Consider the following 14,367-nt stretch of genomic DNA (forward strand, 5'->3'; position numbering starts at 1 on the left):
ATTACAAATATAAAACACAAAATAATTGTTTGCATAAGTATTCACCCCCCTTTTAATATGACACACCAAATCATCACTAGTGTAGCCAATTGGTTTTAGAAGTCACAAAATTAGTTAAATAGAGATCACTTGTGTGCAGTCAAGGTGTTTCAATTGATTGTAGCAAAAATACACCTGTACTCGGAAGGTCCAACTGCTGGTGAGTCAGTATCCTGGCAAAAACTACACCAGGGCAAAAAAACACTCCAAGGAACTCTGCAAAAATATTATTGAAAAGTACAAGTCAGAAAATTGATACAAGAAACTTTCCAAGTCACAAACTATCCTTTGGAGTACAGTTAAGTCAGTCATCAAGAAATGGAAAGACTATGGCACAGCTGTAAATCTGCCTTGAGCAGGCCGTCCTCAAAAACTGAGTGACCGTGCAAGAAGGGGACTAGTGAGGGAGGCCACCAAGAGACCTATGCAAACTCTGGAGGAGTTACCAGCTTCAGTGGCTGAGATGGGAGAGTCTGTGCATACAACTATTGCCCGGGTGCTTCACCAGTTGCAGCTTTATGGGAGAGTGGCAAAGAGAAAACTACTTGTGAAAAAAACTCACATGAAATCTCAGCTAGAGTTTGCTAGAGAGCATGTGGGAGACTCTGAAGTCAGCTGGAAGAAGGTTCTATAGTCTGATGAAACCAAAATTGAGCTTTTTAGCCATTAGACTAAACGCTATGTTTGGCTTAAGCCAAACACCACATGTCATCAAAAACACACCATCCCTACAGTGAAACATGGTGGGGGCTGCATCGTGCTGTGGGGATGCTTCACTGTAGCAGGCCCTGGACGGTGTGTGAAGGTAGAGGGTAAAATGAATGCAGCAAAATACAGGGAAATCCTGGAGGAAAACCATGCAGTCTACAAGAGAACTGCAACTTGGGAGAGAAGATTTGTTTTCCGGCAAGATAATGACCCCAAGCATTAAGCCAGAGCTTCACAGGAATGGCTTAAAAACAACCAAGTTAATATTCTGGAGTGCCCAAGTCAGAGTCCAGACCTCAATCCAATTGAGAATTTGTGGCTAGACTTGAAAAGGGCTGTTTACTTATGCTCCCCATGCAACCTGGCAGAGCTTGAGCAGTTTTGTAAGGAAGAATGGGGAAAAGTTGCGGTGTTTATATGTGCAAAGCTGGTAAAGACATATCCACAAAGACTCAAGGTTGTAACTGCTGCCAAAGATGCATCTACTAAATTCTGACTTGAAAGGAGTGAATACTTATGCAATCAATAATTTTGTATTTTATATTTATAATTAAATTAGATTACTTTGTAGAGATCTGTTTTCACTCGGACATGAGAGTTTTTTTTACTGTTATCAGTGTCAAAAAAAGCCAAATTAAATCCACTGTGATTCAATGTATACTGACCAATACTAAACTAGGCATGACAACCAGCCTCAGAGTACTGAAATGTTACGTTTATCCAGTTATGTTATATGGCTCAGAATGTCGGACAATATCTAGTAACATGAGGAAATGAATTGAAGCAGCAGAGATGTGGTTTTTGAGGAAGGTGCAAAGAATATCATGGACGAAACGAATATCTAACGAGGATGTCATGAACAGAGCAAACACAAAAAGAGAAATAATGTATGAGATCATGAAAAGGCAACGTAACTTCATTGGACATGTGATTAGGGGTGAGGAGTTAGAATGCACGGTAATTATGGAAAAGGTTGAAGGGAAGAAAGCAAGAGGAAGACGAAGACAAATGATGATGGAGACAGCAGCCAGAGAACTGGAAATGAATACCAGTGAATTGATCCACTTGACTCCAAACAGGAGTGTGTGGGCCATGGCAGTCAAAGCTCAAACTGGGCACGGCACCTGATGATGATGATGATGAAAACAATAAAATATGAAAACTTCCAAGGGGTGGGGGGGGGTGAATACTTTTTATAGGCACTGCATATAGCTAGGGTGCCTCAGACTTCTGCAGAGTACTGCAAGCTGTTTTTTTAATATCATTTCCTGCGTGGTTAATTTTGATATGATTTGAAGCACACTGTGGAAAGACATCCACTTCCATCCTCTCTTTATTTGCCTTTGAAACAGCAATATCTGTGAGTTTGTTAATATTGGGAAGTTTAGTAGATACAGTGCTGTGCCAAAGTCTTAAGCTATATATATATACACATACACACACACACACACACATATATATATAGCTTATATACACACACACACGCACACACTATATTTCTAATAAAATTAAGTAAGTAGTGCAAAAAAAGAGAGGGGAAAAATAGTGAGGCAGCGTACATGGGTTGATTCCCCATTCAGAAATCTGATGGTGGAGGGGAAGAAACTGTTCCTGAAACATTGAGTGTGTGGCTTCAGGCTCCTGTATCTTTTTTTTTTGATAGTAGCAATGAAAAGTTTCATCATGCTGATTAGCACACAGAACTGGAGAAACAAACCTGTGATTGGTCTTGGACACAAATATAAATATTTTTCTTGTCAAAGCAAATACTGCAATTTCATCTATAACATATTGACTTCTTACTTTTTTAAACTTACAAAGACCAGAAAAAGATTTAACTATAAAATTGAAGCAAACTTTATAATATACAAATATTATAAAATATAGAGATTACATTATGTAAATATATTCAATTCCCGCCACTGTCTTTAAGGAGCTTGTACGTTCTTCCCATGACCACGTGTATTTCCGCCTGGTGCTCTGGTTTCCTCCCACAGTCCAAACACTGCTGGCTTAACTGGTCATTGTAAATTGTCCTGTGACTGGGCTAAGGTTAAATCATGGGTTGCTGAGTGGCATGGCTCAAAGGGCCAATTCTGCGCTGAATCTCAATAAATTAAAGATGAACAAAGAAATATAAAATATATTCATAATTGGAATATTTTCCACCAAGTGGAAAAAGAGAAGTACCCTAAGCAAGAGAATTACTGCATTGTAAATTGGAAAGAGAGTACAGAAGTGGTTAAAGGTGTGGTTACAAGAGTGGAAGCAGAGCTCTACACCAGTGATCCAGAGTCACGAGTTCAAATCCCACTACGGTAGACGGGGTACTCAAATAATCTTATCAGACATTAATTAATAAAAACGCTGCCTCTGTAATTAGTTCATTAATGTCCTTCAGAGAAGGAAATCTCACGGTTTTATCCGGTCTGACCCTGATGTGACTCCGCGTCTGCAGATGGTTGACTTGTAGTAACTGCCTCCTTGGTTCAGGGCCAATTTTATTTATTTATATATATATATATTTATTTATTCATTCATTCATTCATTCATTCATTAGTGATACAGAGTGGAATAAGCCCTTCCAGGTTATACCCAGAACAGCAACTGCTGCCCAGCAACCCTAACCTAATCAGAGGATAATTCACAATGACCAATTAACCTCAACTGATACGTCTTTGTACTGTGAGAGGAAACCGGAAAACTAGGAGAAAACCCATGCATTCCACAAGGGGGACACACAGATTCCTTACAGATGGTGTTGGAATTGAACTCTGATCTGTGATGCCCAAAACTGTAAAGATGTCGTGCTCAACAACAGGAATTCTGCAGATGCTGGAAATTCAAGCAACGCACATCAAAGTTGCTGGTGAATGCAGCAGGCCAGGCAGCATCTCTAGGAAGAGGTACAGTCATGTCGTGCTAACTGCTATGCTACACCATAAAGAGTATATGTCAGCATTCCCAGCAACGTCCATATCCCCAGGAATTAATTTTTAAAAACATTCGCTCGCCTGTTACAAATGGTTTTAAGCATAATGTTACAAATTCCCTGTGATGAATTGTACTCTTGTATAAGTATACTTTCAAAAAAGGATTGCAAGTGAAATGAGCAGATACGTCAGCACTGGTGAGAAAGACGTCTGGGGCGTGCACAGCATTTCATGGTGTGGTGAGGACACCCAGATACCATCTTGACCATCTGATAACCTCAGAGTCTCACAGAACCTTGGGCTGGGAGAGGCATTGAGTGGTGGGATGGGAGGGGTGGTGGCAGTAGAATTGGTCTGTTATAGGTAATCCCTTTAGGACAGGGGTTTCAAACTTTTTTTATGCCATGGACCAATACCATTAAGCAAGGGTTCCATGGATCCCAGGTTGGGTACCCCTGAATAAGGGGAAACATCCTCTCAGTCAGTATCCATTCTATTAACCCCATATGAATCAGAATCGTATACGTTTCAGTAACATAACCACAAATAACCTTGAAAAAAATGTTTGGTGGAAAGTACAGGGGGTGGGGGGAGGTATGTCAGAGTACACTTTTTTTTTACACAGAGAGTGGTGTGTGTGTGAAACATGCTGCCAAGGGTGATGGTAGAGGCCTTTAAGAGGCTCTTAGATGGGCCCATGGATGATAAGAAAAATGGCGGGTCCATGGGTGAAAGAAAAATGGCAGGCTATGTGGGAGGGAAGGGTTAGATTGATCTTGGAGTAGGTTAAAGAGCTGGCACAACATTATGGGCCAAAGGGCCTGTGCTGTGCTGTACTGTTCTATGTAACCAGTTAAACCTTTCTTCGCACATCAATCCCTTCATGAAACTTCTCTGTAATTCTTTCAATTATTTAATTCCTTGTGTACGAACACCAAAACTACACACACTACTCTTGATGCTGTATGCAGTCTCACCAGCACTCTAAAACCTACATCAAAATTTTCCTACTTCACAGACATCCCACCTCTCCCGGAAGTTCCGGGAGTCTCCCGCATATTAATCCTCCCTGACGCCCGCAAATTATATACAATATCACGGAAATCAATTTTTTTTGAGAGCGAGCGAGCGAGAGAAAGCAAGCGAGAGTGCGAGAGAGAAAGCCAGCAAGAATGCGAGAGAAAGCAAGCGAGAGCGCGAGAAAGCGAGAGTGCGAGAGAAAGCAAGCGAGAGCACGCCATGGCAGAGTGTTCCAAAAAAATATATAAAACGTACATCACCCCAGACTACACTAAAGTGTACCCCTGCTTAATAGGGGTCAAAAATAATGACAGTGTTGCTCACTGCACTGTTTGCAACAGTGACTTTTCTATTGCCCATGGTGGGTTAAGACTGTAAAAGACATGTTGAGGTGAGTTTAACAGGTGTCATTCGATCATCAGCATAGCTAACGTTATTTAAACTAGTCGGCTAGCTGCTAAGGAGCTACTCTATTGCAGACATCCCACCTCTCCCGGAAGTCTCCCAGAAATTGATGGTGCTAGCTCTCTGAAATGAGTTTTTGCAGGGTGGGATGTCTGACTTCATATGCTCTTTTTCCAGCTTCCCTGCCAAGGGGACCCAGACTTGCGTTGCAGAAGAGGGTTCCGTTGCTCAAAAAGTAACATCTTGCATTATACAGCACCAAACATTTTAAAATCTAGAATAGATGTAGGAAATGATTCCGTAGATTTGTCTGCCACAGAGCAATGTGCTCATCAGCAGAAGATATGTTTAATTGTGCTGGATGAAATATAACTACTGGACAAGATTCCAAGAAGAAATTGGAATCCTGCTTTCTTTGAAATAAAGTCATGGGACTAATTTTTTTCATCATTCCAAGGGGAGACTGGGCCTTGATTCAAAATCCCACAGAGTACATGACATTTTTGACAGCGAAACATTCCCTCACTACTCTAATGAAGCCTGGTGTGCAACCCATTTAAGAACAGAGATATCTGAGGTATTTTTACCTTCTTAGTCCCAGGAACACATTTGAAATCCCATAAAAACATCAGGTAAAATTTGATACTGGGTATCAAATTTACAAAATACAAGGAAATATGACCAATGATATGATAGGGCTGACGAGAAAAGGAAAAATGGATCAGCACATCAGAATAATTTGCCAGGCTGTGGGAGTGGAATTGATAGGAAAGCACAAATAGAAGCCAGTATAAATTCAACAAAGCGAATGATTTCCTTTTAGGCTATAATAATTTAATAATTCTAAAATCAGAAGCTGGAATGCAGAAGGGTTTAAGTAGAAAATTCTAGACTTTAGAACTCCAGACTTCAGACCTCAGGCAGCTGACAGTGTGCAGTTTTGGTCACCTACCTACAGGAAAGATGTAAATAAGGTTGAGAGAGTACAGAGAAAATTTACAAGATGTTGCCAGGACTGGGTTGTAAAGAAAGATTGAATAGGTTGGTTCTTTATTCCCCAGAATGTAGAAGACTGAGAAGATATTTGATAGGGGTATACAAAATTATGAGGGGTATAGATAGGGTAAATGCAAGCAGACTTTTTCCACTGACTACAATTAGAGGTCATGGATTGAGAGTGAAAGGTGAAAAGTTTAAAGGGAACACGAGGAGAAATTTCTTCACTCAGAGGGTGGTGAAAGTGCAGAACGAGCTGCCAGCGCAAGTGGTGCATGCAAGCTCAATTTCAACGTTTAAAATAAGTTTGGATAGGTACATGGATGGGAAGGATATGGAGGGCTATGGTCCCAGTGCAGGTCGATGGGACTACGCAGTTTAAATGACTCGGCATGGGCTAGGTGGGCTGAAGGGCCTGTTTCTGCGCTGCACTTTTTTATAACTCTACGATACTAATGGAGCAATTAAAACATGCCAGGTAAGAAGTCAGAGTTAGAGGAATGCAGAGCTCCATCTGAAAAATCCATAGGCATGTAGGAAAAGGTATGAAAACAAGCTATAAGGGTGGGGAAATAGTGGGAGTTTCAGGCAGTAGAACTGTCCGAGATTCCAAATCTGCATCAAATTTCCACTCACTGCAACACTCAGTTGAGCCTGATCAATTTTGATAATTTTTTGGTTCACACAACTTTCACATGCATGCATCCACAATCCGCTCCCTCCCACCTAGACAAGTACATCACACAATATTTGTTTAAAACACAATATGTAATCTACAAGATGGAATTTCTGTGAAGCCAAGTAATTAACCCACTTTGCTGTTAAAAGTTCCACAACCATCCTGACAGAAAATGCGCATTTACCACAGACAAAATTAAAAAATAAGGAGCAAATGCGGAAAATGAGGAGGCAGGAAAAAATAAATAAATAGCAAATAGCTGACAAGGTAATGACACAGAGGGTGAGATACGGACAAGAGATTTGGCCCCAGTCTACATAATTTTCTTAAATGCCACAAACAGTTGTACTGAAGAGACATTGATATGTAATTAAGCACTTGTGGCTATAACTACCCACGTCTTTCATCTGGAAATGAAAAGGTCCTTTGGGGAATCTGTCTCTAACACTGTGGTTATAGTACCAGCAGCCTTTAAACTATCGTAATCTTAAGTGCACAGCAGGTCTGTCACTGCTGTTGCTCTCGGCAAGCCCCAGTCTTTTTCAGGAGGGGATGTTGTGTGCTCAGAAAGGCTCCCTGGGTGCCACAGGCCAACAGATGGGAGGTGAGAAGCAAAGGCAGAAGGCTCGCAATAATGCAGGCCACACATACTATTGTAGACATGGCCATTTCAGAGGAGCTCAGATTACAGAACATGGGGGGACCCACAGCTTCCCCTGCCCCCATTCGATCCACAAACTTTTGCTTTGTAAATATTGTGGAACTGCAGCTAGTAGCAACAGACAGATGGGATATAGGGGATTACTGAGGCCTTTAACCCTTTAAGGACTACTGTACGTTATGAGAATAAACAAGACTCTATTCTTCTATTTGCTCTTCTCCTCTGACGCTGCTTTTTCTGGATGCAGCTGTCCTATTCCTTATGCAAATGGCTGCTTTTCATGTCTGCATCTAAGAAAGGTCTTCATCCTTTATCAAACACATTAATAGACAATTCACATTCTAAGAAATGTGAGTCTGCAGATCTGCCATTTCCCCCCTCCCTCTTCCCACTTCTTCCATAACCCATTCTTGTCTCTTACCTCTTCCTACCTGCCTGTCACCTCCCTGGTTCCCTCCTTCTTCCCTTTCTCCTATGGTCCATTCTCCTCTCGTATCAGATTCCTTCCTCTCCTTTACCTCTGCCATCCGCCTGGCTTCCCACATAACCTTCTAACTCTCGTCCGTTCCCTCCTGTTATGTTCACCTATGGGTATGTTTCATCACCCATATGTTGGTGATGAAACAATATCAACTCCTGCCTAAGAGGCAACTTGGATCTGCTCCAATTTGCCTACAGGAGCAACAGGTCCACAACAGATGCCATCTCACTATCTCTTCACTCAACCCTGGAACATCCGGACAGCAAAGGTGCCCTTTATTGATGACAGCTCAGCAACAATACCATCAATCCCTCAAAATTAATCAATTAGCTTTAAAACCTTAGCGTCAATACCTCCTTGCGCAACTGCATCCTTAATTTCCTCACTTGCAGACCCCAGTCAGATTATTGATTTCAGATTGGCAACAACATCTTCTCCACAATCTCCATCAACACAAGGCTGTGTCCTTAGCTCTCTGCTCTACTTGCTTTACACTTATGACTGTGTGGCTAAGCATAGCTCCAATGTCATTTTCAAGTTGCTGACAACACCACTGTTGTAGGTCAAATCAAAGGTGGTGACAAATCAGTATATAGGAGGGGGATTGAAAATCTGGCTGAGTGGTGCCACCACAACAAGCTCTTACTCAATGACAGCAAGACCAAGGAGCTGATTATTGATTTCAGAAGGAGAAGACCAGAGGTCCATGAGCTAGTCCTCATCAGAGAGTCAAGAGGTAGAGAGGCTTAGCAGCTTTAAATTCCTGGGTGTTACTATTGCAGAGGACTTGTCCTGGACCCAGCACATAAGTGCAATTGCGAAGAAAGCATGGCAGCTCCAATACTTCCTCAGAAGTTTGCCAAGATTCCGCATGATATCTAAAACTTTGATAAAGCTTCTATAAATGTGCGGTGGAGAGTACATTGACTGGTTACATCACAGCTTGGCACGGTAAAACCAATGCCCTAGAATGGAAAATCCTACAAAAAAGTAGTGGATACAGCTGAGTCTATCACAGGTAAAACCCCATGCCCCCACCATTGTACACATCTACACGAAGCGTTGACACAGGAAAGTAGCATCCATCATCAAGGACCACCCCCAGCCCCACCACCCAGTTCATGCTCTCTTCTCAATACTGTCATCAGGAAGATGAGACAGGAGCCTCAGGACTTACACCACCAGTCAACATCCCTCAACAATTAGACTTTTGAACCAAAGGGTAAAATTTCACCCAACTTCACTTGCCCCATTATTGAAATGTTCCCACAACCTATGGACTCACTTTCAAGGACTCTTCTTCTCATTTTCTCGACTTTTATTGCCTATTTATTCCCTCTTCCTTCTCCTTTTCCCAACCATGATTCCCTTCTCCCTGCCACCTTCCCCCTTCCCAATCTCAATCCACAGCAGAGACCCATATCAGAATCAGGGTTATCATACCCATGTATGTCATGAACTTGTTTTTTTCCTTAGGTACCCTAGATATATATACATACATACACACACACACACACACACACACACACATATATATATACATACATATATAGACTTTTCCATAGTACTGTATCTCTGGTGCAATAAGCTTTAATGACATCAGAAAAACTGGATACCTGACTCTGTGCCCCATGCTCCAGGTCATTGTCAAAGAGTGTAAATGACTGAGGACTAAGAACAGATCGCTGAGCGCTCCACAAGTTCCTGCCAGCCTGAAAATGGCCCTCTTTTTCCAATTTGGTATTTCCTACGTGTTAACCAATCTTCGATTCATGATAACACACTTCCTCGAAAATCTGAAAGGCAAATGATCTGAAACGAACCATCTTATTCCAACTATGTATCTTCTACGTTCCAGCCAATCTTCAATCCACAGTGACATACCTTTATACTTTCAGTCTTTTATGCAGCTCCTTGTCAAATGCCTGGAAATCAAAATGTTCTCTAATCACAAGTTACACCCTCTATCAACTCTGGCTGAACATCCTTAAAGAACTCTAACCAATCTTTCTAAGCATGATTTACCTTTCAGAAAATGGTGTTGACTTGGTATAATTACATTCCTCTCCTCTAAATAACCAGCTATTTCTTCCTTAATTATAGATGCCAGTGTCTTTACAACAGATCTTTGTTGTTACCCATCTTTCAGCTTCCTCACTTCTTAAGCAATGAATGGGCTCATATTTGTGGATTTCCAACTCAAAGATTTTGAAAATTTTCAATCTACTTTCTTTGCATCTGCTTCCTTTAAAACTGTTGAGCACACGCCATCAGTACCGGTGACTTGTCTGCCTCTAGTCCCATTTGTTTTTTGTGTGTCTTACTTCATCACAATCCACTTACTCTACCTGTTTTAGAAATAGTTTTCCTATTCTTTTCTAAGATACTTATCCAGCTGCGTGACCTTGGCTTCACTAGAAGAGAGATCAAGACACCAGCAGGGCTGTAGCTGAGGCAGCAGAGACAGCAGAGAAATGATCAGCATAGGTATGGACCAAGTTTGTCCAGAGGGGCAGATAGTCAGACAGTGTATACATCTTTTGCAAACCCTTCAGTAGTTGCATAGACACCTGAAGAGCAGACTATCTGTTGGATGGAAGCGACCAACAACTCTGATAGAGGCAGATGGCAAGTTTTTAAGCTCACCAGTGGGAGGTGGTGCTTTAGCACTGCTGGCCCACCACCTCGAGGGAGTCTTGATCATAAGCAGGCCGAAACTCCTGAAGACAGGTGGCAGATCAACTGATGATCCCACTGGTGATAGCACAGGACAGTTAACACCTTAGTCCACATGTATTCTGTAACTCTATTTTCCTTTTAAGTGCATTGATACTTTTAGTAAAAATACACCTGTATCTGGAAGGTCCAACTGCTGGTGAGTCAATATCCTGGCAAAAACTACACCATGAAGACAAAAGAACACACCAAGCAACTCTGCGAAAAAGTTATTGAAAAGCGCATGTCAGGAGATGGATACAAGAAAATTTCCCAGTCATTGAATATTTCTTGGAGTACAGTTAAGCCAATGATCAAGAAATGGAAAGAATATGGTACAGCTGTAACTCTGGCTAGAGCAGGCTGTCCTCAAAAAAGGCAAGAAGGTAACTAGTGAGGTATGCCACCACGAGACCTATGATAATTCTGGATGGTTTACAAGCTTCAGTAGCTGAGATGGGAAAGACTGTGTATATAACAAGTGTTGACTGGGTGCTTCACCAGTCACAGCTTTATGGGACAGTGACAAAGAAAAGGCCACTGCTGAAAAAAATCTCACATGAAATCTCGGCTACAGTTTGCCAGAAGGCAACATGGGAGACTCTGAAGTCAGCAGGAAGAAGGTTCTATGGTCTGATAAAACCAAAATTGAGCTTTCTGGCCAAGAGACTAATGGCATTAGCCAAACAGTGCACATCATCAAAAACACACGATCCCTACCATGAAGCATGGTGGTGGCTGCATCATGCTGTGGGAATGCTTCACTGCAGCAGGTCCTGGAAGGCTTGTGAAGGTAGAGGGTAAAATGAATGCAGCAAAATACAGGGAAATCCTGGAGGAAAACCTGATGCAGTCTGCAGGAGAACTGCGACCTGCGAGAAGATTTGTTTTCCAGGAAAACAATGACCCCAAGCTACACAGGAATGGCTTAAATACAACAAAGTTAATGTCCTGGAGTCCCCATGCAATCCGACAGAGCTTGAACAGTTTTGTAAAAAAAAAGGGTGGAAAATTGCGGTGTCCAGATGTGTAAAGCTGACAGACACCTATCCACACAGACTCAAGGCTGTAATTGCTGCCAAAGGTGCATTTACTAAATACTGACTTGAAGGGGATGAATACATAAGCATTCAACTATTTTGTGTTTTCGATCTACAATTAATTTAGATCACTTTGTGCAGATCTGTTTTCACTTCGACATGAGAGTCTTTTTCTGTTGATCAATGTTAAAAACAAAAAGTTAAATTAAATCGACTGTGATTCAATGTTGTAAAACAAAATATGTAAACTTCCAAGAGGGGTGAATGCTTTTTATAGGCATTGTAGATAATGGACTGCCTTCATACAGAACAATTGCCCTCACATCTCCTGTGATGAAGGTGCTGGACAGGCTGGTCCTGACTTAGCTTTGACCGCAGGTGAGATCTTCATTGGACCCTCTACAGTTTGCCTATGAACCTCAGGTAGGAGTGGATGATGCCAATACCTACCTGTTGCAGAGAGCTCACTCCCACCTGGATGATGCTGGTGACATTGTGAGAATCACATTTTTTGATTTCTCTGGTGCCTTCACTGCAAACCAGTCACTTCTTCTGAGTGAGAAGCTGCAAAGGATGGGCGTAGACAAATTCACTATCCCCTGGATTACTGATTACCTGACAGATAGACCCCAGTTTGCAGAGTTGGGCAGTTCTCTGTCGAATATGGTGGTGAATGGCACTGGAGTGCCACAAGGGACTGTCCTGTCTCTGTTTCTGTTCACATTGTACATCTCAGACTTTCAGTACAAATCTGAGTCTCACCACTTGCAGAAGTCCTCTGATGACTCTGTGGTGGTTGGGTTTATCAGAGACGGGCAGGAGTAGAAGTACAGAGGACTGGTGGACAAGTTTGCGGAGTGGTGTGGAAGGAATCACCTGCTCCTGAATGTGGCCAAAACCAGGGAGATGGATATTGATTTTAGAAGGAAGAAGACTGTGACAAATCCTATATACATTATGGAAGAAGAAGTTGCGGTGGTAGAGGAGTACAAATACTTGGGTGTTCACTTCGACAACAGACCATACTGGAAAACCAACACCAAAGCTGTTTGCAAGAAGGGGACCAGCAGACTCTGTTTTCTAAGGAAGCTGAGATCCTTCAACGAGTGCAGCAGGATGTTGAACACCTTTTACCAGTCTGTTGTAGCAAGTGCAGTCTTCTTTGTGGCTTTGTCTTGGGGGAGCAGCATTGGTGCTGGTGATGCTAAAAGACTAAATAAGCTCATCAAAAAGGCTGGCTCCATCCTTGGCTACAACCTGGACACTTTTGAGTTAGTGGTGGGGAGGAGGTCACTAAACAAACAGTTATCCATTATGGACAATCTGATACATCCTCACCATGACATACTGAATAAGCAGCTGAGCACCCTTTCAAACAGACTTACTCAGCTTCACCGTCACAAGGATTGTTACAGAAAATCTTTCCTACTGAATGCAATAAGCATATACAAAAGTTCATCTCTGTGCGACAGGACAACACACTTCATAGTACAATGGTCTCTGTTTCATTATTATTGCATAGTATTGGACATTGGTAAATTATTATTGTGTATATTATTATTCTGTACTTCATTATTAGGTAATATTATTATAATATTTATTATTATTGTTGTGCATGTTTTAAATGTTGCTGCTATAACAAAACAATTTCCCACTTGGGATCAATAAAGTACTTTATTATTATTATTATTATAACACAATGCTATCACTGATAGCATCCTCCAAATCTTTCTTTTCATTGTAACGTTCAAGATGATTGTCGATACCTTCAATTTTTTCATAGTTCCCAATTTGTTAACGTGGTGAAATTATTTCATTTTCATTCCCAGCTGTTTCTGGCATCTCCAAAACTGAATGCTTGAAACAACAGTGAGCAAAACAGTTTCAAATTGTTTTATTGCTTATTTCTTGCTAACCATCAGTGACAAAAATCATTGCTTTTTGAACACAAACACACGCAACTGACACTATTTAAAAACTGTTCATTCTAAGCATAGTGTAGTGTCTAACAGCCACACAAGTGCACACAACTGACACTATTTAAAACCTATAGGGCAACAGTCTCCTGTCCCAATTAATCTGCATAGTGTCCCAAATAAACAAAGCAAACACCAGCAATTTTCTCATTAGTTTTTGTTCTTTAAGAGTTGTCCCAATTAACAGGAATCCACTGTATATAAATAAGAAGCTTGCTGACCTGCTGAGTACTTCTCACATTTTCTGTTTTTGATGTCAGATTTCTAACACATACATTTTTTTGATTTTAAATATACTTTTAATTCCCTACTTCAGTACTGTCACAGCAGTTGTCATCACAGAACAAGGGCCTACAGTGGATAAAGATCTTCCTGCTTAACTCAACATGTAAGAAATTGGAATACTACTTTGTTCAAATGGACGGATAATGAAGCACTGCTCTTTCATTAACCAAAGTACTTTCATGCCAAAAAGCTTAAGCAAGTTCTGCTCATTGACAAATTACACGTTTTATAGAAGCGTTCAACATTGAGAATGTCACACCTTGCTGCAGAGGCACAATTAATATCCCACATATACCAATGGTAAAAGCAGGAAAGGGACAAATACCTTCACGTGGTGACCTTCCATATAGCGTGTCGCATCCCTAAACAAACGGTACATGATGAATCCATGGGGATCTACACTGTCAATAAGCGGATATGCTGTCTGTA

At 41.3% G+C, this 14,367-nt stretch overlaps 1 protein-coding gene across 1 annotated transcript in view; it reads right to left on the bottom strand.

Moving 5' to 3' along the window:
* Positions 1 to 14,367, bottom strand: part of timm50 (translocase of inner mitochondrial membrane 50 homolog (S. cerevisiae)) — a 163,341-nt gene that overhangs the window by 20,950 nt on the left and 128,024 nt on the right. Inside the window, exon 7 of the mRNA XM_063061235.1 lies at positions 14,264 to 14,362. Within this exon, the coding sequence (XP_062917305.1) occupies positions 14,264 to 14,362 (99 nt within the window). The remainder of the gene's footprint in view (positions 1 to 14,263; positions 14,363 to 14,367) is intronic.

This window comes from Mobula hypostoma, chromosome 10 (assembly GCF_963921235.1).
Source record: "Mobula hypostoma chromosome 10, sMobHyp1.1, whole genome shotgun sequence".
Lineage (NCBI taxonomy): Eukaryota > Metazoa > Chordata > Chondrichthyes > Myliobatiformes > Myliobatidae > Mobula > Mobula hypostoma.